The 25,883-nt window shown below is 54.5% G+C and overlaps 4 protein-coding genes across 5 annotated transcripts in view; 1 reads left to right on the top strand and 3 right to left on the bottom strand.

Moving 5' to 3' along the window:
- Positions 1 to 702, bottom strand: part of ERCC2 (ERCC excision repair 2, TFIIH core complex helicase subunit) — an 11,464-nt gene extending 10,762 nt beyond the window's left edge. Inside the window, 2 exon segments of the mRNA XM_069089034.1 lie at positions 75 to 174; positions 418 to 702. Of these exon segments, the coding sequence (XP_068945135.1) occupies positions 75 to 174; positions 418 to 617 (300 nt within the window). The 5' untranslated portion in view covers positions 618 to 702.
- Positions 703 to 2,262: 1,560 nt separating this feature from the next.
- PPP1R13L (protein phosphatase 1 regulatory subunit 13 like) lies at positions 2,263 to 15,237 on the bottom strand. Its single transcript, XM_069089041.1, has 13 exons — positions 15,106 to 15,237; positions 10,271 to 10,351; positions 10,026 to 10,184; positions 7,944 to 8,450; positions 7,664 to 7,765; positions 7,482 to 7,579; positions 6,846 to 7,254; positions 5,879 to 6,360; positions 4,253 to 4,384; positions 4,021 to 4,154; positions 3,611 to 3,777; positions 3,098 to 3,297; positions 2,263 to 2,791 (listed from the first exon to the last, which is right to left on the bottom strand). The coding sequence occupies exons 2-13, from the start codon at positions 10,326 to 10,328 to the stop codon at positions 2,753 to 2,755; spliced, it is 2,487 nt and encodes an 828-aa protein (XP_068945142.1). The 5' UTR covers positions 10,329 to 10,351; positions 15,106 to 15,237; the 3' UTR covers positions 2,263 to 2,752.
- A 123-nt stretch (positions 15,238 to 15,360) lies between these two features.
- POLR1G (RNA polymerase I subunit G) lies at positions 15,361 to 19,255 on the top strand. Its single transcript, XM_069089036.1, has 4 exons — positions 15,361 to 16,042; positions 16,366 to 17,054; positions 17,150 to 17,294; positions 17,924 to 19,255. The coding sequence occupies exons 2-4, from the start codon at positions 17,045 to 17,047 to the stop codon at positions 18,954 to 18,956; spliced, it is 1,188 nt and encodes a 395-aa protein (XP_068945137.1). The 5' UTR covers positions 15,361 to 16,042; positions 16,366 to 17,044; the 3' UTR covers positions 18,957 to 19,255.
- Positions 19,101 to 25,883, bottom strand: part of ERCC1 (ERCC excision repair 1, endonuclease non-catalytic subunit) — a 9,057-nt gene continuing 2,274 nt past the window's right edge. Inside the window, exons 2-10 of one of the 2 annotated variants that reach the window (XM_069089037.1) lie at positions 24,997 to 25,100; positions 23,999 to 24,280; positions 23,816 to 23,919; positions 22,149 to 22,248; positions 20,127 to 20,203; positions 19,933 to 20,032; positions 19,665 to 19,816; positions 19,435 to 19,503; positions 19,101 to 19,203 (exon numbers count right to left, since the gene is read on the bottom strand). In XM_069089037.1, the coding sequence (XP_068945138.1) occupies positions 19,164 to 19,203; positions 19,435 to 19,503; positions 19,665 to 19,816; positions 19,933 to 20,032; positions 20,127 to 20,203; positions 22,149 to 22,248; positions 23,816 to 23,919; positions 23,999 to 24,280; positions 24,997 to 25,086 (1,014 nt within the window). In that variant the 5' untranslated portion in view covers positions 25,087 to 25,100 and the 3' untranslated portion in view covers positions 19,101 to 19,163. The remainder of the gene's footprint in view (positions 19,204 to 19,434; positions 19,504 to 19,664; positions 19,817 to 19,932; positions 20,033 to 20,126; positions 20,204 to 22,148; positions 22,249 to 23,815; positions 23,920 to 23,998; positions 24,281 to 24,996; positions 25,101 to 25,883) is intronic. The other variant, XM_069089038.1, reaches the window with a different exon arrangement.

Here is a 25,883-nt window from a genome sequence, read left to right on the forward strand (position 1 = left end):
ATGGGAGGGGGGAGGATGGAGGGGAGCAGAGGAGGGGAAGGGGGAGGAGGATGGAGAGGGGCGGGCGGCGCTACCTTGGCGTCCAGGGTCCGCTTGAGCTCCAACATGTAGGAGAACTGCTCGGGGTAGATGTAGTCATAGGGGAAGTGCACCAGGAGCCCGTCCACATTGAGCCTGGGGGGGAGGGGCGTCAGTACCCCGGCCCCCGCCCCTCGCAGGGCTTGGCTCCCAGTCTCCGCAGCCCCCCTCCCTCCGCCTCTGCAGACCGCCTCGGCCGTCCGTACCCCCTCAGGGGACGCTCTCACAGCCGCCTCCCCCGCCCTTCCTCCCCCCACACGCACCTCCGGGGGCTGGCCTTGGCCTTGAAGGCCCTCCGCGCCCTGCCCCTCCCCCCGCCCCTAAAGCAGGGCCACCGACCCCGGGGTCGAAACGGCAAACGGAGCCCGGAGAAGGGCGGGGCCTCTCCCTCTCCTCGCCCCAGAGACCCCGGCTGGGGCCCCCAGGGTGAGCCCGGGCACACAGCAGGCGCTCCATAAAGGCTCACAGGGCCGATCCCTCCCGCGCCCGGCCGCTAGGCACACCCCCCCCCCCCATCTCCAGACGCCCTTCGAGCGCATGAGGACGTTTAGGGCCTAGAGGCGCGGGGCGCCCGCGCTCAGCCGCCTCCTCGGCTCCTGAGGTCTCCCCAGCTGCAGGCTCGGGGCCGCGCCCCGCCCGCACCCCCACCCCAGCTCCCTGCACCAGGTCCCACGCCCGCCCGCTCCTACTTCATGGCGGTGTCTGCGGCCTGCGGCAGCCTCGGCCCCGCCCCTCGTGAATATGCAGAAAAGAGACAAAGCCCGAGACCAGGCGGCTCTCTCTGCTCATTGGCTAAGCTCGCGGAGGACTCCGTGGAGGAGGGGCTCCGAGCGGGGGGAGCGAAGAGCGCGCGTGCGCACGGGGGGAGAGAAGTCAGGGGACTAGATTCTGAATCGCTCCCCCCGGACTGCAGCGCAGACGCGATGGCAAAGCCGAGTGAATCGATCGCCATTGTTTGTTGCAATAGAAGGACGCTGGAATGTCAGAGCTGGGGTGGGAGCAGAGGGAAACCTCAGAACAGAGAATGTCCGAGCCTGGAAAGTGAAGAGCTGGGGAACCTTAGAACAGGGAATGTCAGAAATGTCAAGCCCTAGGGACAAGGCCTGGAGCTGTGAATTCCTGCGTCAGAAGCTCCCAGCCACCTTCCTCAATTAATGCAGCGAAGGCACCGTCTCTGCAATTTGTCGTATGAATCAATCACTCAAAGAAAAAGCATGGATTAGATACTTAGTACGCTCCCAGTGGTAGGGATACAAATGTAAAAAGCAAAGACAGGCCCTGCCCTTGGACACTCACATTCTAGTGCAGAAGCCGACCCCCTGAGAGGAGCATGGCCGCGAAGGACATCCCATCCAGGAACAGTGGCAGAGCTCATTTGATTATGCTTTGTGGTTCCAGAACTGGAGGAAAGGGCAGCGAGGGCCCCTCAGAATGGAAGCTTCTCTGGGCCTCTGAGAAGGGCATGGTCAGAGCTGGGCCTTGAACCCGGGTCTCCCTGGCTTTGAGGCCAGCACAGTGCAGAGAACATTGACTGTGGAGCCAGGACTTGAATTCGAATCACTACCTCCGATTTGTGTGACTTGGGGGAAGCCACTTAATGTCACATCTGCAAAAGGAGAGGACTTCCACTATTTGGTCTCTGGGGTCTCCTCCAGCTCTAGTCAGGGACATTAGATCCGCAGACTTTTCAGGCTCAGAGTAACCTCAGCTCCTAAAAGGCCAGCGCAAGGAAGGCATTTCAGACAGAGAACACGAGGAGCCTGGTGAAGGCTCTCTTCACAACACGACCAGGCAGCTTTGAGCCCCAGCTCTCCCCCACTGGCCAGGGTACCCTCTTCAAGGCTGCTGCTTGTCTCTCCCACTCGTGAGCGTCTCAAAGCAGGGACTGGCGTTTGTAGGCACGTAGGAAGCACGTACTAAGTGCTGCTTGGCTGGATTCTAGAAAAGTCATGTCCAGCTCTGGGCTTCCCTTGCCTGGTCCTGGGAGGGGCCTGCCAGCCTGGCTCCTTTCAGCTCCTTCTTTGCTATATTTCCTTTGGCACCTGAGAAATCCTTCAATACCCACTCCCAGCTCCATTTCCTCAAGGGCATTCCCATTGCTGGGATGGATGGAGGGAGAACTGGGTGGACCAGTGGGGAAAGAGCTGGGGAAGATGGTCAATAAGAACCAGGGCTGAAAGACAGTTTTAATTAGAAAGTATTTTTATTTTTCCTATTTAATTACAAACAGAGACCAGATGAGACTTGAGGCACTTGGTTTGGGGGGAGAAGGTGGAGGTTACTACACCCCCAACCCCCAAGGCTGCTGGTGGGAAGGAGAGCAGAGGACAGCATGGGTCAGAGTTCATTTGAGGCTGGTGCTGTGTGCATTGGGTGAGGGAACCCTATATTCTGGGGGATCATGAAGGGCTGGCTGGGGTTGAGGTTTTTTGTGGGGCTAATTGATCAGTCTCAGCCCTGTCAACCCCTTTCTGGTGCTGGTGCTCTGGACATGTGGCTGGAGGCTGAGAGGGGTAGTAGTAATGGGGACTGGATTCAGCGTGCCCCTTCCCCTCTCAAAGACAGGATCCAAACTCATCCCCCTCCCCCAGGGCCATTAGCAGGAGCAAGGGGGAGAAATTCCCCCTTGTTCCTCATTTTGACATTGGTTCCTCCTGGCACTTGGTCTGGGGTCCTACACCTTGCCACGCTGAGGTTTCACTCTGGGGAACAGCTGAGAAGACAAAGGCCATTGTGATCAGGGATGGGTGGAGGGCTAGTCCCAATAAGCCTTGAGCTCCTTCTCCACCCTAATTCCACCTGCCAGATTGTAATGGAAAATCCCACTCTCTACCCTTGTCTGCAGACTCCAAGGGGCAGCTCCTCCTTTCTTCCCTCCCAGAACCTCCCTTGTCTGCCCCCCCCAGTGTAATGGAGCCCCCCCCCATTCCTCCACCCAACAATGAACCTGCTCGCCCCCTGCTCCCAGTATAATGGAGCTGCTCCTGTCTGCCTGATGCCCCCCCAGTTGGGTGCTTACCCCAAAGTAGTTTCTGGGCACATATCCCTCCTGGCCCCGAAGGGCTGCCCACCACCAGTCAGTCTCCTCGGGACCGTCTCGGCGTAGGACAGTCACAGGTTCTCCCTCACGGAAGGACAGCTCGTCCCCAAATTCAGCGCTGTAGTCCCAGAGTGCATAGACTGCCCCTCCGTGCAAGTGGCCCATGCTCTGCTCGGCCTCTGAGACAGGACCACAGGGTCAGGCCTGGGGGGCACCTCGGCTAACACCTGGTCTTCCCCCCCACTTTGCAGAGGCCCAGAGCCACACAATACTCAGTGCTGGGGCCAAATTGGAGCCCAGCTCTTCTGGCCTCAAATCTAGCATCCTTCTCACTGCCCCAAGGGCAGGCACATAACCTGACTCACTGACGTCAGCACGCACCAAGGACATGGGCTCACACACAGGCCGGATCATCAGCCAAGGGTGTGATGCCCAGGCCCTGTTCCACCATGACTGCCCCTGCCTTTCCCCTGGCCATCTCCCACACCTCACCTGCCAGGTAGGTGGCACAGTCTGCATAGCCCTCCCGGTAAGGGTCGCACTTCTCAATGGCCATGGCCCCATCACTCAGTGTTGTGGCAAAGATGGCGGCTCCATGCTGTACCAGGGCTGTACAGATGGCTGTGTCATTGCAAGAGGCCGCACAGTGTAAGGGTGTCCTGGGGGGGCACAGAGAGGTGACCACGGAGGCACCATTAATAACATGAAGCACTTCCCCCACCACCCCTGAGCCCAACCACTGAGGGCTGGCCACCATCCCAGTGGACTGGGGGCCAATTCACCCCTCAGTGCTCTGTGGCTCCCTAGGAGTGGTGAGGAGGAGTGATGGGCAGATGATTGGGAGCAAAATGAATGGAGTTGGGCTTAGAGATCCCTTGACCAACCCTCCCACCCTGTCTCACCAGCCATGGCTGTCCGGGGAGTTAACATTGGCACCAGTACCAATGAGGAAGTCCACAATGGCATAGTTAGCACCACAGATGGCATTGTGCAGGGCCGTGATGCCCTCCTCATTGGGCTGGCTGGGGTCATTTATCTGGGGGGTAAGGTGGAAGAGACAACAGTCACCCTTGAGGAGAAAACCAGGGGGGCAGAATAGCCACTTCCCCCTCTCTCCAGCCTGCTGCCTCTCACCTCCTTCACTGCCTGCTGCACAACATCCAGCTCCCCAGTGAGCGCCGCGTCCAGCAGTAACACCAGGGGGTTAAGGCGGGCCCGGCGGGCCTTGCGGGGTGAGCCCCCCTTCCGAAGCACTGAGCGCATTTCCTAGGGTGGGAGAGGAAGGCTGCATCAGGAAGACTGGCTGCCCCCTCCTCTCCACGCTGTGGGACAAATCCCCTCCTTCACCCCCTTCAGGTGCCAAAGAGAACAAGGGACAGGTACGGGTAATTACACAGAACATCAACAAGAGGAAAAAAGTAGGAAAGACCAGGGAGAAGGCCTCCTGAGGGGTTGGGAGAAAGAGTATAGAGGCCTGGATTTGAACCCTAGCTCTGCCTCTTGACTCACTGTGGGACTTTCCCCTATCTGTAAAACAAGAGGGCCATTTCTAAGGGCCGAGAACCTAAGATCCCAGGAGTCTATAGTCTATAGTTCTAAGATTCTATAGTATCAAAATCTTATGTTTCCAAAAGTCTCCCATGTGTCTGAGGTTCTGGTATGGTCTGATTCCAACATCTGAAGATAATTCTAAGATGATGTAGCTCTAAAAGGTTCTATGATGGTTCTAAAAGTCTGTGTTGGCTTGAAGAATCTATGGTTCAGGATCCTATGGTTCTAGACATTACATTAGTTCTAAGATCCTGTGTTCTAAGTTCTAGATACTATAATAGTTCTGAGTTCACAACTCTAATATTCATTGGTTCTAGATTCTAATGGTCTAGATGCTAAGATTTTTGATGATTCTAAGAATCTCTGATGGCTTTAAGATTTGTATGGTTCTAGATTCTATCAGCTTCCTAAAATTCCATTCTTATTCTAGCAAGCTACTGAATTTGAGGTTCTATGGTTCTAGATTCTGTGATAATTCTAAGATTCACTGACTCTGAGATTCTTCAGTTCTAGACACTACAGAAGTTTTATGGTTTTACAGTTCTTGTATTCTATGCTAACTCTAAGACTCTAAGGTCCTACAATCTGTTATCCTTCTAAAATGCTATTATTGTTCTAAGAATCTATCGGATCTAGGAGTTAATGTTTCTAGATTCTGTGATGAGTCTAAAGTCTTTGATAGCTCTACAATTCTGTGGTTTTAGATTTTGTGTTAGTTCTAAGATTCTGTGATTATTTTAAGAACATGTTAGCTTTCAGAATCTAAAGGTCAAGATTCTGTGGTTCTAGACAATGGTAATGTTAAGGTTCTAGAGTAGTTCTAAGAGTCCACAATGGCTATATGATTCATTGATTCAATATTCTGTTGTTTTGGTAGCACTAAGATTCAATGATGATTCTAAGCATTCTGAAAGCTCTAAGAGTCTCTGGTTCTAGATACTAGCATTCTATTAAAATTCGATTATGGTTCTAAGAATCAGCTAGATTTAGAATTCTCTGGTTCTAGATCCCACAGGAGTTCTAAAATCCTATCATGACTCCAAGAGTGTTTTGTGATTCTAAGAGTCTTTACTTCTCGATGCTATGATAGGCCTATGGTTTTATGCGGGCTCCAAGATTCTGTGGTGGTTGTAAGACATGGTTCAGTTAGGAGAGGACTGACCTGGGGGAAAGAGGGCAGAAGTGGGGCAGATAGCCCCCATTACTCACTGTACTCTGGGGTGGTGGTGGGTCAGGCAGGCTGGGGGCCAGGGTAGGAGCTGGGGGGGCTGGGGCAGGGGGCCCTGCCCTTGCATCAGAGCCCTCCGTAATGGGGGGCAGCTCAGGTTCGGGCCCACCAGAACCACCGCCACCATCACGGGGAGGACCACCACCGCTGCCCCCGTGCCGATGGAACAGGCGGTTGATGATTTGCTGGTACTGCTTCTTGTGTGTGGGGGGCAAGGCTGGGCCAGGGCTCTGTTCCATTGAGCCTCGACGCTTCAGGGGCCGTGGTATCTCTGCCAGCACCCGGGCCACCTCTTCTAGCTCAGGCACTGTCTGGGCTTCCGGGGGTAGTGCCGGTTGTAGCCGTGTGGGGCTCAGGGGCCGAGGCACAGCCCCTTCCTCAGTCTCCACCACCTCCAGCGTTGGGGCCAGCAACCCCTCCAGCTCTGGCTCTGGCTCTGGCTCTTCAGGGGGCTTTGAGGGACCTAGGAAAAGGGCAGATGCTGCCAAGCGGGACACAGGGACTCCCTCCTCAAAATCCCCCATTCCCTGGTTCATTCCCAGTTTACTTTCTAAAACTACTATCCCACAAGTTCCTTCTATCCTTCCTCCCCTGTCCTCTGTCCTAATGTTGAGAACAACGTGCCCTGAAGTCTTGGAGTCTGTGCCCTAACCAGAGACCCCCCCAATGCCCATCCCCACCTCCTCTTTGTCTGGGAAGCGCTCTTGAATTTGAAGCTTGAGAAATGGGGACTATGGAGAAGCTTCCCGATGAGATGAGGGTGGTACAAAGACGAGGAAATGAGGTACAATTTCATTTCCCCATGAAAGAGAGGGCAGGAGGTGACTCTTTGGCTCAGACACTTAATAGAGATGATGACCCCCTCTGCCCAAAACTTTAACCTGGAGTAGGAGGCTGGCTCAATGTCTTTCCCTCCCCACCCTCTGGGGACCCCCATTTTGTCCTCACCTTCACCTGCTGGAGGCCGGGCAGCTGGTACAAGCTGAGTGGCTGGAGGCTGGGCTGGGCTCTGAGGGGCTGGGCTTGGGGCTGGAACCTGGGGGGTCAACTTGGGTAGGGGAGCCCGTGTGATAATGGGTGAGCCTGGAGGCCCTGCCTTGGCTGCCCCATACTCCCAGAAGGCATTTTGCAGCTTGAATATCATGGAGAGGGGGATAGGGCGCTGGCGGGGGGCCCCCCGGGACTGGGGGCTGGTTGGTGGCATGGCGATGCGGCTGGCTGGCTGCCAGCTCCGAGGAAGGGTGCCAGGGACCCCTGGGCCCAAGGAACGACGATATCCCCCAACCTCTGTGCGCCGGTCACTAGCCAATGGAGAGACTTTGTAATTCCGGGGCAGAGTGGAGCTGCTGAGGCCGTCCTGAAGGGGTGGGGAGGGGTGCAGAGACAAGGCAATGATTTTCTACTGCTCACTCACAATTCTCTTATCTGAGATAAGATTCCTAAGTTTCCTCATTTGTACAATGATGAGGGTTAAGCATCAAGATCCCTAAGGACCTTCCCAGCTCCAATGTGCTTGGGTCCTAGGCTCTTTATGCATAGAGAGCCTTGGCCTAGAAACCTGGCCACCCAGACTCAGCCCCTTACCTTGCCTGGGCCACCCAAGCCATCTAAACTGCTCTCCCGCCAGGGTAACAGCTGCAAGGATGGGGAGGATGGACGAAGGCCCCCGAAAACATCCAGACCTGGTGGCAGGGGGAGAAATGATTAGGGCCTGAACAGAGGAAGGGGGCCTTCACCACCACAGGCCCTTCCCCAGGCTAGCTCACGTTCATAGCTGGAGGGCTGGGAGGATGACTTCTTCTCATAGGCCACATCCAAGTCTGACTCATTCCAGCTCTTAGGCGGACGCCGGCGGAGTGTCAGGTCATCTGCAGGGGCAGGGAGAGTTCATCCATATCCCACGGGGGCATCCCTTCTTCTGCAGGAATCCCCCCAACCCCAGCCTCCCAATTCTCTAGGGCTATAACCACCGCAAGGCACCCACACCCACTTCTATAAACCCTTCCCAATTGTATATACCTCCATCTGCCTCCTCCAGTCTCTCACCTTGTGCCCGAAGGGGTGCAAAGGCACTGCCCCCAGCACCTGGGGGTGGGCTCCCAAAGAGAGGGGAGCCCTCATAAGTGGCAGGAAGGCTCAAACGGGGCGAAGGTCCTCGGTGTTCAGGGAAGAAAGCCTGAGGGCCATCACCCCGGGGAGAGCCAGCCCGCCCACCCACTATAAAGTCATATTGTGGGGGGGGGCCTGTGGGGCGGAGAGGGCCAGAACCAGGCCTAGGGGATGGGGCCCGGCCCAGTGAGCCAACCACAGCCTCATAGGTCATAGTTTTGGGCCTTGGGGAGGGGGCCCGTTCCAGCGGTGAGTATGACTCTGAGGACAGGTAGAGAGGGGTTCGAGGGGAGGATGGGCGCCCTTTGGGTGACAAGGGACTGTAAGGGAGCAAGGCAGGGGAGTTCTCAGAGCGGATATAGGTGGCATCCCCGCTGTCTGCCACCTTCCGGGGTGAAGAGGTACGGCTAAAATGGTCAGGAGTGGGACTGGAGCTGTATCTGGTCAACTGGAGGGAAGGAAGGAGGAAAGAGGCCCAGTCAGTGGCAGGGAGTATGGGGGGCTCAAGGGGAAGGGACCCAGAGGGAAAGGACACAGGGGCTCAGGACCCAGGGCCCCAGGGGGAAGGGACATTGGGTCAGAGGGAGAAGGGCCCCAGGGGCTTGGGAGGAGGGAGACTCAAGGAAAGAAAACCATGGCACTAAGGGAAGGATATATTCTACAATATATCATTAAATGAATGTTTAGGGGAGATCCAGAGAGGAAGTAATGATCTAAACTCCTGCCTGGCTTCGTCATCAAGCACAGGTCATGCCAGATGAGGCTTTTTTTTAAACACAGGATTACCAGACTACTGGATTGGGAGGTGGGGAGAGGGATACTATAAATATAAATGGACCAAACATCTGCCAGTCTCTCATGCCATTCTTATGAAGCAGATAGACACAAGAAGGGCTAGAATCACAGCAAGTGAGGGCAGGGGCGGGGGCCAGCTCACTGGCTAGCCTCTAAAAGGAGTCATGTCCAACAACTCAGAAGGACGGAGGTTTCCAGTGGTGTGCCCCCATCTTATTTCACATACCAATGACTTGAAGAAAGGTGAAGATGGCATGTTTGCCAAATTTATAGATGACAAAAAGTTGGGAGTCCTAGCTAGTATGTTGGGTGACAAGATACAAAAACCTCTTGTCCAGCAATGGGCCCAAACTAATGAGGATCTGGATAAATGTAAACTTGACACTGGGTAAAGAAAAATTCTGACAAGTAGAAGCCAGGGGAGACGTGGGGAGCAAGCAGCTTGAAACAGAACAAAAGGAGAGATGGATAAACAGGTAGAGAGAGAGAGTGAGCATTTATTAAATGCTTCCTAGGGCCAGGTTTGGTCTTTGACTGCTCTTCAAGCTTAATAGAGGTCAACCATGCCTTTTGATAGCCCCCAAAGCTAACATGACCATAGACCACAGCAAGAGAGATATATAATCTCTAAGTCTGGTGAACTGATATTGCTGAACTCTGTCCTGACTGGTGGCACAGTGAATAGAGTGCTAGACTTGGAGTTCAGGAAGACCTGAGTTCAAATCCAGCTTTAGACACCTCCTAGCTGTGTGACCCTGGGCAAGGTGGTTTGCCTCAGTTTCCTGGTCTGTAAGATGAAGTGGAGTCGGAAATTATAAACTACTCCAATATCTTTACCAAGAAAAGCCCAAATGGGTTCATGAAGAGTTGGACTCAGCAACAAAGTCCCCACTGGCCTCCATCTGGAGTACTATGTTCAATTTAGGCTGTTGAATTTTAGTAAGAATGGTGAAAAACTGGAGGGCCCCATGGAGGGTAACCAGAATACTGGTATAGAGAAGAGAAGACTGGGGTGGGTTGGGGGACAGAAGAGCCAAACTAAGAGTAATACTGAGAGCTGGCCCCAAGAACAATGAGCTGCCAAGGAGGGAGTGAGCTCCCTGTCCTTGGAGGTCTTAAGGCTGAGGCTAGAGGATGTGCAGAGCAGGGTTTGGTTGGGTTTGGCTCCTCAGGTTCCTCCCTGAAAGGAGGCTGAAGGAGGGTCTAAGGGAGGGGGGGGGGGGGGGGGGCTCTCCTTGGTCGGAGCACCGGCCTGTGGTGGAGGGGTGGAGGGGGCCGGCGAGTCCGACCAAAGAGACTCAAGCTGCTTGGTCAGCTCGTCCACCTTGGCCGCCGCAGTGTCCAACTCCATCTGCTTCAGGTCAATGTGCTTCATGGCCAAGGCTGCGGAAAGGGAGGGCAGGAGTGAGGCTCCAGGGAGCCCCGCCCCTGCCCGGAGCAGCCCTGCCCCAAGAGGGCCCCTTCCTCACATTGGAAGTTCAAGTCCAGAAGTTCTCGGGCTGCACTCTCAAAGGCCTCGCTGTCCATGGTGCCCAGGCTGGGTGGCGCGCCTGCGGGAAGAAGAAAGGACGCTAAACTAGGGGGAGGGTCTCTGAGTGCTTGGAAGCAGGATCTCCAAGCGCACAGGGGCGAGGTCTCACAGCACCTCGGGAGCCAAGATAATGATAGGGGACGTCCAAGTACATCCTCCCCAGCACCGCCCCTCGAAGTTGGCGTTGTAGTTATTATTAGCACATTTAATCGCGGACGAAGTCCAGTCTCAGACACGGGGAGTCACTTGCTAACCGTCCCACAGCTATGTTTCTTAAGGCCACAGATCTAGAGTGGGGAGGGGCCTCGTAGGCCACCTAGCCCAGCCTCTCGTCTAGCAGAAGGACACGAAGCTCAGGGAGGGTGAGGCGCCCGAGGCCACAAGGCCGGCGTCAGAGGCAGGATTTGAATCTGGGTCTTTCCTGACTGCAGGTCTAGCGCTCTTCCCACCACACCCCAAATCTTTAGGCGTTGAGTTGGAGGTGGAAGGGGGCGAGGAGGCTAGTTCCCTAAGAACTGAGCTCTGACAGCTCTGACCTCAAGGAAGGGGCCTCTGGAAAGCTTGAGACCCGGGTCTGGGGGCCCAGCCTCAAATTCTCAGCAGCAAGTGCTAGGAAGGAGGAGCCTGGCGTGGCTCTCGAGAGTTATGGGGTAAGGCTCTGGAGGGCCTTCAATGTAGGATTTAGAATTACTGAGATTAAGAGCGCAGGCTGGCAGCAAGGAGGGAAGGTGTCCCGGAGAATGCTGGGCGGGAGCAAGGACTCCTGGGCTGGAAATTAGATGGCTAGGAGACTGGAACCGGTTGGGCCAACACAGCCCCTCCGGCCGCCCGGCCCCGCCCTCCCTCCGGGGTGGGAGAAGGGCTGGGACGGGAGGTGTTTTCCTTCAGCCCCCACACACAGGTACCCGGACTGGGGCGGAGGGGCCCCACCCCGAAGGCAGGAGGGCGGGGCGGGGCTCATGCGGTCAACTTGTCCAGATCCTCCCAGCAGACAGGAGGGAGCGTGAGAAAAGACGCTGTGAGGTGTGGGGAAAAGAGCCATCTTCCCCAGACCGTGTGTGACCGTGGGGAAGTCGTCTCTTCTTTCTGTGAGCCCGGACTTTCCTCTTTAGCTAAATGGGACAGGGGGGTTCTCTGACCTCTTCTAGTCTGGCATTCTACCATCTAGGTTCGAAGAGCCGGAGCTCTTCCAGATTTGATTCTAAGTTTCATAGTTTCCAATTCCAAGCTTCTAGGATTTTCATTTCAGCCCCGAGACTGTTTGGGGCAGACCGTAAAGGTAGGAGGGAGAAGAGAACCCCGGAACCCTGACATCTGGCCCCAGCTGCTACAGGATACCCAGAAGTTGCCAGCTCCCGCTTCACCCCTCTTTCTGTCAGGCTTTGGGGGCTAGGGAAGGGGAGAATAGCCCTCTACTCCTACTCACTCCGGGTGCCGGCGAATGGAGGAGGGAGGCACTGTGGGCTTGGAGGGGAATGGGATATAGCCAGCCTCCCACCCGCCCAGCCAGTGAGCTCAAGCCTCTGGTATGTATCAGGCCAGTCACGGCAGGTCCTCTTCCTCCCCCAGGGAAGAGCAGGTGAGGCGGGGGAGGCACCCAGCCAGGTCCTGTCCTCCCAAGATTGCACCCTAACACGTTCCCTGCCAGATCAGACCCAACTCACTCCCTAAAGTTCCCCCAGAGTTCCAGGATTAGTCTCCTTGCTCCATGAGGAGGGGGATAGGGGAAGGTGCTCCCAGGCTAACTCCCTTTCCCTTAGGAGGGAGGGGATCCATTTTGTACTGCCCTTGGTCATCCAGACAAACATTCTTCTTTCCCCTCCCTTCCCTCCAAAGCCTTGGGCCAGGGGACAGGAAACCTCCATTTTAGCCCTGGCTCTACCCTAAACTTATTGTATGACCTTGAGAAAGACCCTTTCCCTCTATAAGTCTGAGTTCCTCTCTTTGTGAAAAGAGGTCTGACCTGGTGATTTTGAAGGTTCTTCTAGTACTAACAGGTCCCTCTTAGCTCTAAGATTTTATGTGTTACCATTCTGTGATTCAACCCTCCTTCCAGCTGGAACATGTTGTAACATCTTATGTTCTGATCTTCCTTTCAGTTAGGACATGTTCTCTCCTCCTGTGTTGAGACTCCCAGCTGGGACATATTCTAATATCTTGTATTCTAAACTCCCTTCCAGCTGGGGCATGTTCCCATATCTTGTGTTGTAAACTTCCTTCTAGCTGGGGCATGTTCTAACATCCAGTGTACTAAACTCCCAGTTGGGACATGTTCTAACATCCTGTGTTCTAAGCTTCCTTCCAGCTGGGGCATGTTCTGACATCCTGTGTTCTAAGCTTCTTTCCAGTTGGGACATATTCTAAGTTCCCTTCCAGCTGGGGCATGTTCCCATATCTTGTGTTGTAAACTTCCTTCTAGCTGGGGCATGTTCTAACATCCAGTATACTAAACTCCCAGTTGGGACATGTTCTAACATCCTGTGTTCTAAGCTTCCTTCCAGCTGGGGCATGTTCTGACATCCTGTGTTCCAAGCTTCCTTCCAGCTGGGACATGTTTTAACATCCTGTGTTCCAAGTTCCCTGCCAGCTGGGGCATATTCTAACATCCAATATACTAAACTCCCAGTTGAGGTATGTTCTAACTCCCTGACATAGCTGTTCAACATCTATGTTCTAACATCCTATGTTCTAAGCTTCCTTCCAGCTGGGACATGGTCTAAGTTCTAAGCTTCGTTCCACTTGGAACATGGTCTAACATCTATGTTCTAAGCTTCCTTCCAGCTGGGACATGTTATAAGTTCAAAGATCCCTTCTGGCTTGGACACAGTCTACCTACCATTCTGTGACTTAAACTTCCTGATGGGACATGTACTAATTCCTTTCCAGCGGGGATATGTTCTAACATATGATGTTCTAAGCCCCCTTCTAGCTAGGACATGTACTAATATTTCAGTGTTCTAAACTCCCAGTTGGGACATGTTCTAATAACATACAATGTATTAAGCTCCCTTCCAGATGAGAATGTTCTAATATCCTAGGTTCTAAGCTGCCTGCTAGTTTATTTGTACTCTAATAACCCTTCAATTCTAACATTCCATTTTTGGTGGTTCCTTCCAGCTCTGATATTTTGACTTTTTTTTTTTTAATTTTCTCTGGACTGGTCCTTTCCCTAGACCTCAGTTCTTTTACCCCCCCCCCCCCCCGAGGGAAAGGCTGAGAAGAGAGGGGGGTGACTAGAGCCAAGTTGCTCAATGGCTCACAGGGTGGAAGGAGAAAGCCCCATGACCCAATGGGGAGCCAGATGGACTAAATTCAAATCAAACTGCTTTGATCTCATGAGGTTGGGAGGGGGCCAGAGAAAGAGGAAACAGAGTCTAGAAGAAATGACCCTACTCTTGAAGGACCCCCAGTTTGAGAAATAAAGTCTCGTCTCCCTTCTCTCCCCCCCTCCCATCTCCAGATCTGAGCTCACAACTACCCAGGCTGGGAGGTGGGGAGGAAAGAGAGCCCAGAAAGGGCAGTAAGTCACTGGGGTCATAGTTTTCTCTTCAAGGGTCACAGTTTTCTCCCATCCCAACCAAGAGGACTAAAGCCCCCCACTTGGCTTAGGTGACCTCTAAACCCCACAATTCAGAAAAATCTCAGTTCAAAGGAAGAGTAGCCCTGAATGGCTCCTTCGTAGGGTCACTATGGGGTCCACCACTGGTCCCCACTGGACTGCCACAAGCAGCAGAGTGGGGAGGCCCCAATCCTACAGAACTCAGCAAGGACAGAGCCTTCCAGAATGCTTCCAGAATTAGATGCTGACCTCTTATCTTTTTCTCTGGTGCTGACCTGGGGAGGAGGGGGCGGAGGGAGGGGGAACGGGGTTGAGAGAGAGACAAATGGCAGGTTCTGAAAGTCTGGGTACTTGAGGGGTGTCTACAGGATCAGCTAAGCCTAGGGGACCCCAGGACCTAGAACAAACTGGCTATACTCCCCAAATAGGCAATATGAACTGTGTGCTGGAAATCAAGAGCCATGGGTCCTTGGGCAAATCCCATCCCCTCTCTGAGCCTCAGTATAACAAGGTTGTACTAGACGATGTCTAAGGCCCCTTCTAGCCCTGTCATTCTGTGCTCTGCCCATCTGTGTCCGGACCTGAAACCCCCTATTTCTGAGTTACTGAGTGAACAATTTTTGTTTTAAGCTCTTTATCCTCTTCTGGGTCTCAGTTTCCTAATCTGTAAAATGAGGCCTAGGACTAAGCGACCTCCAAGCCTCCTTCCTGCCATTAATCTTCTTATCCTTAGCTCTGCCACACTCTGGTTTCTATGATTTTCCCCTCCCCTGCCCTCCCTTCGTCCAGATTTGGGCCAAGAGAATGGGGAAAAGGGCGGATTGGCGGAAAAGTATAAGAGCGTTCTCTGAGGCCGGGGTGATGAAAGCCTAGCAGTCAGGGACACCCTGAGCTCCCTCCCCTCCCTTCCCCCACCGGGGTTCTTCCCCCAAATCCTCCTTCTGGTTAGGCATGGTCATTTCGTGCCCACCAGGGGGCCCTCAGAAAGTTGGGGGAGGACGAGAGAGATGGCTTTCTCAGGAGGGTCTGCCCTCCCCTTCCTGAACCCCCCAGCCACCTCCCTCCCCAGGGCCCCATACAATCTGGGGAGTGATCTCATCCCCCCCCCCCATCTTCACCAGGTGCCCCAGGCTACTTTCACCGCCCCCCTCCCCGCCCACCCCTCACTGGAGATCCCGCGGAGGGGTCCCAGGCGTCCGACCCGGTCGACTCACTGCGCCTTCAACCGGGGCTGCCTTTGAGACTCCCGGGCGGATCCGGGCAGGTCCCGGGGCTTCCTGGCGCCGGGGAACAGGTTTTACAGTACAGTGTGACACAGGTTGGAGGGAGAGGGAGGGAGAGAAGGCGGGCGGAGGAGGGGAGAAGTTTGAGGGGGCGGAGATGGGGGGGGGCCGCCGCGCTGCATCTTGGGACTTGTAGTCCGCTAGGGGGTCCCGTCTCGGCTCCCCCCCCCCCCCATTTCTAAGCTTCGGTCTCGGAGCCCACAGCACTTTCTCCACTTTTCCCTCTGCCCTCCGGAGTGATCGGAGTTAGATTCCCAAGGCCCCGGAAGTCTGGCTTAGGACGGGATCTTTGAATCCATTACCAGCTGGGCCACCCCTCTAGGGGAGGGTCCCCGAAACCCTAAATTGAAGGCGGACAGTCTCCGGCTCTGCTACAGATTTGACATGGGACTTAGGAAGACGCTCCCCATTCACCCCGAGCCACAGCTTCAGTGGCTATAAAAGGAGGACTTTTGGACTAGATCTCCAAGCACGAAAATTTGGGGAGTGGCCCCGAAAGACTCTCATCCCCATGACTACAAAGGCCGGGATCCCCTGCGCGGGCGTCCCTAGTTCGGGGCACCCTGGGGGTTGTAGTCGAGTTCGAGGTGAGCCGGCCCAGGAACCCAGGAATTTTAGAGCTCTGGGAGATGGGAAGGGGAATCGAGGAAGTCGCCCCGTCGGGGCCACCCGCTGGGGCGTGCGGAGAAGGCTGCGGATAGGTCAGCAATATAGGTCCGGAGACGGGAGGCGGCCATCCCCGGGGTCACCCAGAGAGTCAGGGAGATTGGAGGCTGACGCACCGCCTAGGAATGCGGCTCCGTCGCCCGACCCGTCGATGTGTCCACCTCTCGAGGTCGAGAAGAGGAAACCCCGTGGGCGAGAGAAGGTGGGGGAGAGGGCAAGCTTTCTTCCCTCCCATGGCCCATCCCACCACTCCCCAAACCTGAGATCTTGACTCTGGGTCCGGGCCCCGCCCCTTCGGCTCCGCTCCCCCACTTCCAACGGGACAGTTCTCTTGGTTCTCCCGCCCCGCCTTTCTTGGGTCCCTCCGTTCACCCCAAATTCCAAGCCCCTTCTAGTAGGCTTCCCTCCGTCCGGCCGCCCCGCTCCCGCCCCGCAGCCTCTCTCGCCCACCCCAGAATCTACACAGAGCTGTAATGATGCTTTGAGATCCTCGAGCCCAAGCCATGCCTATCCCCCATTTTACAGAGAAGAAAAGGGCCATCACGTTGAGGGTCCCAGGCATTCTATGCTCCAGATTCGAATCCCACCTCGACACTTACCAAGACCCTTGCCCTCTCCGTGGACCTCAGTTTCCTCTCCTGTAAGACGAGGAGTTGGCCGAGACGACCTCTCAGGCTCCGACTCCCAGGTCCCTAAGATGCCCCTTGCCTGCGCCCCCAGCCCGGAGCCCTGGGACTCCTAGCTGTCCCGGGCTGGGACCCCCGACGTCTGGGTTCCTTGTTGGCGGGCTCAGAAACGCGAGGGATTCTGGATTGAGGGAATTCCGAGAAGTCCGGACTAGGCTTCTCCCCAACACCCCGCCCAGCCCAGACCCCGAAGCCGGGAGCCCCAGCCGCACTCCGACCCCGACTCCGCCCCCTCGACTGCCCCTTTAAATGCTGGGAGCCTCCAGCCCTAGCACCTTCCAGCCGGCTCGGGCTGAGCCGGGACGGGCCAGGAGCGCCCGAGGCAGAGGGGAAGACGCCGACGCCGCGGAGCCGGGGACGCCGGAAACGGGCCTTTCCTGCTCTCGCGCACCCCTCGCTTCCGGCGCAAATGGGCTAGCCCAGCTCGGTAGCCACGCCCCCGTCCCCACGTGGGCTCGCCGCGCGTTCCGGGACCGGTGCTGAACTTAGCGGAGTTGGGGGAGCTGTGGGGACGGACCATGGCTGAAGGTGAGCGGGGCGGGGCCGACGGGGTAAGGGTGGCGGCCTTTTGGGGGGGGGGGCGAGAGAACCCTGCTCATTCCCCGTCTGCCCCCACCCGCTAGCCGTCCGGAGCCCGCTGTGCCCCGACGACTTCTGCCCGGCCACGCTGCCCGCCGAGCTGCCCTCGAGCCTCGCCCTGGACGCCCTGCGGAAGCCCGGCACTGAGCTGTGGCTGATCCGGACCCCCGCGGACTTCAGCCCGGCCAGGTGAGAGGGGCTGCGGCCCGGCCCCAGCCCTGGGGTGCTGAAGGTCCTAAGCTCCCGCCCTTCCCCGGTTCGGGGCACAGGCGTTTCTCGCGTGTCCGACTCTGCGGAGCTCAGCCTGGGAGCCCCGTCCCCTGAGCCCCCGTCTGCCCCTCTGTGACAGAAGGTCTCTCATTCATTCATTCATTAGGTAAGCATTTATTAGACACCAGCTTCGTGCCCCTTGTCTTTGTAGAACACCAGGCCTGCAGACAGGATCCCCTTCCCTGGTTCAAATCTGGCCTCAGACACTTCCTAGCAGGGTGACCCTGGGCAAGTCACTTCACCCCATTTGCCTCAGTTTCCTCATCTGTGCACGAGCCAGAGTAGGAACTGGCAAAGCCCTCCAGTGTCTCTGCCAAGAAAAGCCCAGATGGAGTCAGGGAGAGCCGGACAGGGCTGAAGTGGCCCCCCACACCACTCAGTGTACCAAGGCACAGTGCTAGGTGCTGAGATGCAGAAAGGCAAGACAGGCCCTGCCTTCTGGGAGCTTACAGTCAGAGGCTTCCGTGCTTCTTAGAAGCCCAGACTCACAGGAGTGGGTGACCCCATTGCTGCCCCTCAGGCAATCTCTCCCCTTCTTCCCTCCACAGCTTCAATGGGTGCAAGGTGCCTCTCATTGGCTTCCAGACCCTGAAGAGCCATCGGAATGAGGCTGGCGTTCGCCAGCGCTACCACGTCCTGAGCAACACCAGCAGAGACAGCCCCGAGACTCTGCTGGCGCCCTTGTCATCGGCGGCCAGCCAGCTGGTCCCAGCCCCAGCTCTGCAGGGCATCTTGAGTGTCATAGAAATGCCCCGAGGCAAGGCATCTGGCCAGGCCCTCCATGCCATCCCCACCAGCCCACCCCCACAGATCCCACCTGGCCTCCGGCCCCGATTCCAGGCCTTCGGGGGTCGGCAGCCCGTGCTGGGGCCCCCGGCTCCGACAGTGAAAGCAAAGCATTCCCGGAAAAGGAAGAAGTCTGAACTGGAGGCTCAGAATCCCAGCGCCCAGGAGGTTCTGAATGGAGTGGGTGGGCAGACCTCTGCTCCAGGGCAAGAGATGCCGCAGCCTATGGAGCAAGTGCCAGTCAAAATAGAGGAAGAGGTGACAGCCCCATCACCTGTGAAGAAGAAGAAGAAGAAGAAGAAGAAGGAGAAGGAGCTGGAAGGAGAGGTGGCTGAGCCAGAGGGCACGGCCATGGAACTGCAACGGGAGGCTGTTCTTTCCCCCACTAAGACCAAGAAGAGCAAGAAGAGAGGAGGGCTGGAGGAGAGGCAATCGGAGGGTGAGGTCCAGACTGACCTTCAAGAGCAGAAAACCCCAACCTCAGCCAGAAAGAGCAGAAGGAGACAGGAGGCAGAAGGAGAGATGCCCGGGCCTGAGCAGAATGTGGGACTGGAGGAAGAGGAGGAGATGGTGGGCCCACCTCCTACCGAGGGCAAGAAAGAAGACCCAGGAGGAGAGATGACCGAGTCCCTTGGGGAGGCCGGGCCTTCACACACCAAGAAGAAGAAGAAAAAGAAGAGGAAGACAGAGGAAGGGGAGGACGTGGAGTCTGTGGCAGGGGTCCCTGAGTCAGTGACCCCCAGCCCTAGCCAAGGGCTGGAGGAGAAGAAGAAAAAGAAGAAGAGGAAGCATTAGGGGGAGATGGGGACAGTGGAGGCCTGAGCAGATGAGCCAGCCCCATCTGAGCCGTCTGCAGTGGCAGCCCTCAGCCTTGGAGAGGTTGGGAGCCTTCGAATCATGCCCTTGCCCCAGCCCTGGCACACACAAAGACGGGCCAGCTGGTGTCCATGCTTTATTGGCACCCATCCTGAGACCCTCGCTGTCCAGCAGAACAGGGCACCTTCAGGAAGGGCTGGTGTAGGACTTCAAAGAGTCTCCGGGCCTGGAAAAGAAACAGTTGGGCCTCCGGCATTAAAAGGAGATCTTAGACCGTCCAGGGTACAGCTGTTTGTCTTCATTCCCATCCCCTTCCAGGCTCTCCCAGGTTGTCGGTGGGCTAGGGTGGGATGGGGAGTAGGAGTGTGTGGGAGTAGTTCTGCCACTCACCTCCCCCCCTCTGTAAATTGAGGGGACTAAGGTCTAAGAACCTCCCAGGTCATCCCTGCTCTCTCACCTTCTGAGGCCCAAAGCCAGGGCAGAGGGACAGGTCATCCTGAGAGGCGGCTGTGAGCTGCTCCAGAGACTGCAAAGGGAGATGGTGGGGAGGGCACATGGAAAGGGGCAGGTTAGGGGGATCAAGAAGTGAGGCTGTGACAGCCATGCTGAGTGATTGTCCCTCCCCCCTCCCCCCAGTGTGTGGCTGGGAGATTGCGAGAGATGGGGAAGGCAGAGTGCTGGCCTCACCAGGATGGAGGGACAAGGGAGGACCAGAGGCCAGGACTGGGGGAGGCAGGGCAACCTGGGGCAGCCAGCAGGAGCCTCACCCCAAAGGTGGCCAGCAGTGTCTGGCTGTCTGTCTTGTTCACTGACTTCACTGTGGTCAGACACTCTGTGACCTAGGAGGGGAAGAGTTCACTTAACTGGGAGGCCAGTTCCCCACACAGAGCCTAGGTGGCTGTGAGCCAGGGCATGAGGTGAGGGGGGGGGGGGGCGGGAAGAAGAAACCCCTCACCCTGGATACAAAGTCCTGCTCCAGCTTTTCCTTCAGCAGGTCAGCAGGCTTCTGCTCATAGGACTTGTAGGTCTCCAGGTACCGCCCAGCTTCTTCTGGGCTGGGGGAGGGCAGAGGGGAATGAGTGAGGCTGGCCTTTACCTCCCCCCCCCACATACACCCCACTCCCCTTCTGCTGCTCCCCAAAACCTCACCTCCAGGCTAGAATCAGTGTGCAGTCAGCCAGAATGCACATCTTAGCCAGATCCTTCAGGGCCCGCTGAGGGTCCTTCTGTTTGAACCAAGATTAGAGAGAGGGGGTTAGAATTGTAGACCACCAAGTGTAGAAGACTTCGAACAGAGAATGTCAGTGCTGGGAGGGAGCTTAGAACAGGGAATATCAGGACTGGGAGGGCCCTTAGAACAGGGAATGTCAGAGCTGGGAGGGAGCTTAGAACAGGTATGTTAGGGTTTGGAGGGACTTTAGAACAAGGAGAGACAGATCATAAATTTATAAAGAAAAATAAACTATCTTTCAGATATATGGATAAGGGAATAATTCATGACCAAAGGAAAAAGGATCACAGAAGATAAAAATGGACAGTTTTCCCTATATAAAATTTAAAAAGTTTTTGCACAAACAAAACCAAGGCAGCTAAAATTAAAAGGGAAGTAGAGAATGGGGGTGGGGGGCAATCTTTGCAGCAAGTTTCTCCAATAAAGGTCTCATTTAAAGAGATTGAAGGAACTGATTTAAATTTAGAAGAAAAAGCCATTTCCTAATTCACATGTGGTCAAAATATATGAACAGATAGTTCTTTGGGAAGAAATTGAACTGTGGAGAAAAAATGGTCCAAATTGCTAATAAGTAGAGAAATTCAAAGTAAAGCAATTCTGGTTCCACCTCTGACCATTCAGATCACCAGAGTGAATGGGAAAAAAGACAATGCTGCAAGGGCTAGTAAATAAATTGGTGGAGCTGTGAACTGATAAGGTCATTGCCCATCAGGACCTTGCCCCGAAAATGACTGAACTGTGCACACATACCCTTTGTCTAGTGATACTACTTTGGGGTCTGTGCCCTAAAGAGATTGGAATAAGAGGGAAAGGATTTATAGACCTAAATGTAGAGCAGCTCTTGCAGAGGGGACAAAGAACTGGAGACTGAAAGGGTCCCTATCAATTGGAGGAAAGTGATGGATTCAGAGAAACCCAGGAAGATTTGTATGAATGGACATAGAGCTAATTGAACAGAACCGAGAGAACACAATAACAGAACCTATAACAAAATATTGTAAACACTATTCTACTTTTGAAGACAGGAACCCAGATCAAACATTCAATGGCTAATCACAGCTTCAGAGTACGAATGATAAAATGTGCTGCCTGCCGCCCAACTAGGGAAGTGATTCAATCAGTGTGCAGAATGAAAATTTTTTGGATGTGGCCAATAGGGAATGTTTTTTTCTTGATTATGCATCTTTTTTCTTTTTTTGATGGGGGAGGCCCAAATGGGAGAAAATAGACTTGTTAATAGAAAACAAATGTAAATGTATACATATATTAACATACACACCACACATACATATGCATACACAAACATGCGAGCATCCCTCTATAAACACATACATGTATGTATACATATATAAACACATATACACACACAAACACTAGCATCCCTCTATAAACACATGCATACACACACACTAGCATCCCTCTATAAACACATGTATGTATGCATACATATAAATACATGCATACACACAAACATGAGCCTTCCTCTATAAACACATACATATATGAACAATGCATGCACACAAACATACAAGCATCCCTCTATAAACACATATATGTATGGATACGCACATAAACACATGTGCATGCACACAAACATACGAGCACCCCTCTATAAGCACATACATGTATATACACATAAACATATGAACATCCCTCTATAAACACATGCATATATGTATACATATATAAACACACACATATATACGTGTGTATCTCTTGTCAGAGCTGGGACATCAGAACATGGAATGTCACATCCAGAAGGGTCCTTAGAACAGGGAATGCCTGCCGTGGGAAGGGCTTAGAGCAGAGGCCGTCAGAGCTGGGAGGGGCCCCATCCTGCTGAAGTCACCCAGTCTGTTTGGCACTGCTGAGGCCCAGGATCATGCAGGGGGCCCTGGGATGAGGGGGTGCTGGCTGGGGCTCCGTTCCCGGCTTCTCACCACGTCTATTTGCAACAGGAGCACCCGAAGTGTGTAGTTCTTCCCCAGGCCTTGCAGACGTTCGTGAATGTAATTGGGGTGCAGATTGTGGTAGCGCAGGCTAGGAGAGAGAAGCAGGGGAAGTCAGTTCAGTAACTTCTGGAAACCTTGCATCACCCCCTCACCTGTCTGAGGTGTGAAGTTGCCTAGTGAAGGGGGAATGTGATGGGATTTGGAGTGAGAAGACTGCACTTCAGAGCCCAGCTGTGTCAAATGTGTGACCTTGGGCATGTTCCTTCCCTTTCTTTGGGCCTGGAGAACAGGACTAGACCCACTCTCTCCCCAGGAGGATGCCTCCAAATTAATTTCAGGTTCCAGGAGCCACAACGGGCATTTTGTGAGCTTGGCTAGGAGGATGATATCTTTGGGTTCATTTACTTCTAAGAAGTTTAGCATTTCCTTTAGTTTTCAAACTCTGGGCTTCACCAGCCTGACTGTCCGAGGGGGGTCCAAGACATAAGAAGAGGCCTTTGACCTAGCCCGGCCCCCTCACATTACTGATGAGAAAAGAGGCTTGGAAAGGCCTGCCCAAGGTCACACATGCTCAGTGAAGGGCAGAAACACAATTCAGCTGAGATTGTTATTTCAGTCCTGTCCTACTCTCCATGAAGGAGAGGTTTTCTTGGCAGAGATACTGCAGTGGTTTGCATTTCCTTCTCCAATTCATTTTGCAGATGAGAAAACTGAGGCAAACAGTGAAAGTACTTGCCCAGGGTCACACAGCTCAGAAGTGTCTGAAGTCAGACTTGAATTAGGTGTTCCTGACTCCAGGCCCAGCATTCTATGCAATATGGTGCCACTTAGCTGCCCTATAACCCGGATCCTAAGTCTCAAAACTCTTCATTCCACACCATGCCAACCCCCATGATACGATGGATGTAACCTAATATTTCAGGGGTAAGTAATTTCTAAGATGTGTCCATCTCCCAGCATGGATTGTAGCCTCTCTAATGATGCAGTAGAAGGTCAGATTCCTGTGGCCAAAAAATGGGTTCCCTTGCAGTCAACCAGGTCATGACCCACTCCAAAGCTAACTAGCTTGATCCTGGCATGATGTTCACACAGTTCATCTCTGGGCCTGTACTACAGGCCTTTCCAGCTGGGTAAGAGCTGTCAGAGCTCCCTGGCCTCTGCTGACCCAGCCTTTGGAATCCCAAGGTCACTGCCTTACTTCAAATGAGGCATGCAGGAGGTCACCTACAAAGGATGGGCTGGGACCCAGGAGAGCCCCAGACTTTTAGGTGTGTGTGTGTGGGGGGGGGTGACGGGGTAGGGAAGTCTTCAGGAAGAACTTGGCACCTTCCTTGAAGGAAGAGGCCATCAACAGGTGGAGAGATTAATCTACCAGCAATTGTTACACCCCCACTAGAGTCAGGCACAAAGAAATGGAAAACAATGCCTGCTGTCTAGGAGAGATGAGGGTGCCTCCCTAGCTTCTGCACCCCCCCCTGCTTCCTAGCTCCCTGGGATCCCCATGCCCCAGCTAGCAGGGCTCTGACTTTCCATTCACCCCCCAATCCCAAATCCCATATCTCCAGGTGATTTTTTTTTTTTTCAGAACTAGAGTTCATCTGGGAGGTCCTCTGAGAGGAGAGAAGGGTCAAAGGTCAGCAGCAGGAGATGCTCACCTGAGGAAGAGAGCACAGGTGCTCTGACCCATAACATAGTCAGGGACAATTTCTCCAAATTCCCAAGGCACGTTCCTTATGAATTTCAGGACAGGATTCCCCCTCTGGGAAGAAGCAGAAGGGTGAGAAGAGAGCTTTGGTTTCCCTCTATTCCCTCCACATTATGGGATTACCCCACCTCACCTGACGGGGGCTCACAGTGATGCTGCTACTCTTCGTCTGAGGCTTTGGCTCCTGAGGGCCCTGGCTGGCAATCTCTCCTCCAGGCTGCCCCAGGCTGGGAGCAGCTTCAGGCCCAGCCCCTGGCTGGGTGGCTTCGGGCTGGGCCCCTGGGGGAGCAGCTTCTGCCCAGATTCCTCTAGGACACGGCCTGCTTGTTGTATAGTCAGCATAGGCTGGAGCTGCCTCATGGGCAGAGGTGACAGGTGGAGGAAGGCTCCGGCTAGATTTGAATAAGGATTTTACCTGAGGATGAGGGAAAGAGGAGGGCATAAAGACTTCTATTTCTTCCTCTGAGATCCATCTGAGAGCACTGACTGACCGAGCTGAAATGAGACCAACCTCCTTTGACAGAGGAGGAAACTGAAGCCAGATCCAACTGACTAAGCATCGGTTATGTACAAAGAACCACAATGCCACCAGAGTGTAAGCTCACTGAGGCCAAGCTGACTTTACATCCCTGGCACTTACCACTGTCAGGGCTTAATACATGACTGTTGACTGGTTGACTGACTGTAAACCCCAGAGCTGATGGTGTCAGAGGAAGAGGAAAGGCCCATCCCAGAGTCCATCTTCTGTCCCCATATGCGTGCCGCCCCCCAGCCTCCCTGACAAGTGGTCAGCTAGCCTCTGTTTGAACACTGCCTGTGACGGGGAGCTCATCTCCCAAGGCAGCCCTTTGGAAAGGAGCCCCAGTTCTCTCCTCTGGGTCCAAGCAGAATGTCACAGCCCTTTGGTGCAGAGATCTCGGGATTTCCTGCTTCTCTTCTGCATCACAAACATCCCTCATCTGACACAGAGAGAAACTAAGGCCCAGAGAGGGGAAGGGCCTGGCCCAGGGCCCACAAGGAGTAGGGGCAGAGCCCCCGCCTCTGTGGCTGCTTCCCCAGTGTCCCAGAGACCTCAGCCAGGAAGGGCCCAGGGCCCAGGCTTGCTTCTCCTCCCCCACCCTCCCCAGCTACCTCCACAGGTGGGGCCTCCTCCAGGGGAATGGCGAACTTCTTCCTCTTGGGGGGCTGGGTGGCCTCTTCAGCTGCCTTCTCACTGGCCATCTCTGATGTCAGGCCTAGAGCAGACAGAGGATGGCAGCTAGCATTCCAAGCCTTCCCTGATAACATCCCCCGCACCATGATGCCCTGGCACCTCCTAGCATTCAGATGTTCCCCACATGTCCTAGAGCTTCAGGAATCCAGCACCCCAATGTTACAGGCACCCAACAATGTCCTTGGTGCCCCAGTGCCCCACACTCCCAGCACCCCAATGTACCTGGTGCCTGTGATAGTAATGGCAATTAAAGATTCCCCTGTATTGGCTTGGTTTTCAAACTGATTGTGTTAAAACCCAGAGCTTGTCAATCCCACCTGTGGGATGGACTTGTTGATGTGAAAAGAGAGTCCTGAACAGGGAGGAGCTGGTGACATAGATTTGGAGAGACAAGAGAGAGGCAGAAGAACTTTTTGGAAGCAGCACCCACGTGGAGGCAGAGAAAGAGACTGAGAAGGATTGCTGGGGGCCACTTTGAATCGCCCTGGACTTTTGAGACCTGCCCCTGGAGCTGCCAAGGACTGAGGAAACATGGCTGTTTTGCTGGTACTTTGTCTGTCTATTTGATGTTGTTTTGCCAGATTTGTCCACTGGTGAAAGACAGTCCTTTTCTTGAAGAAGTCCTGGAACCTGGCTGTTGGCTAAGAGCTCCTGAGACTGTCCTGCAGACAGAGAGTGAATACTGTCCACTCTGTCTGCAAGACAGTCTCCAGACCCCTGCAACAACAGCACTGTCCTTTACCACTGGACAGTATTCACTCTGTCTGCAGGACAGTCTCCAGACCCCTGCAACAACAGCACTGTC

The sequence above is a fragment of the Petaurus breviceps genome, unplaced genomic scaffold (assembly GCF_028583685.1).
Source record: "Petaurus breviceps papuanus isolate PSGF00001 unplaced genomic scaffold, PetGlider_PUasm1.0 185, whole genome shotgun sequence".
Classification (NCBI taxonomy): domain Eukaryota; kingdom Metazoa; phylum Chordata; class Mammalia; order Diprotodontia; family Petauridae; genus Petaurus; species Petaurus breviceps.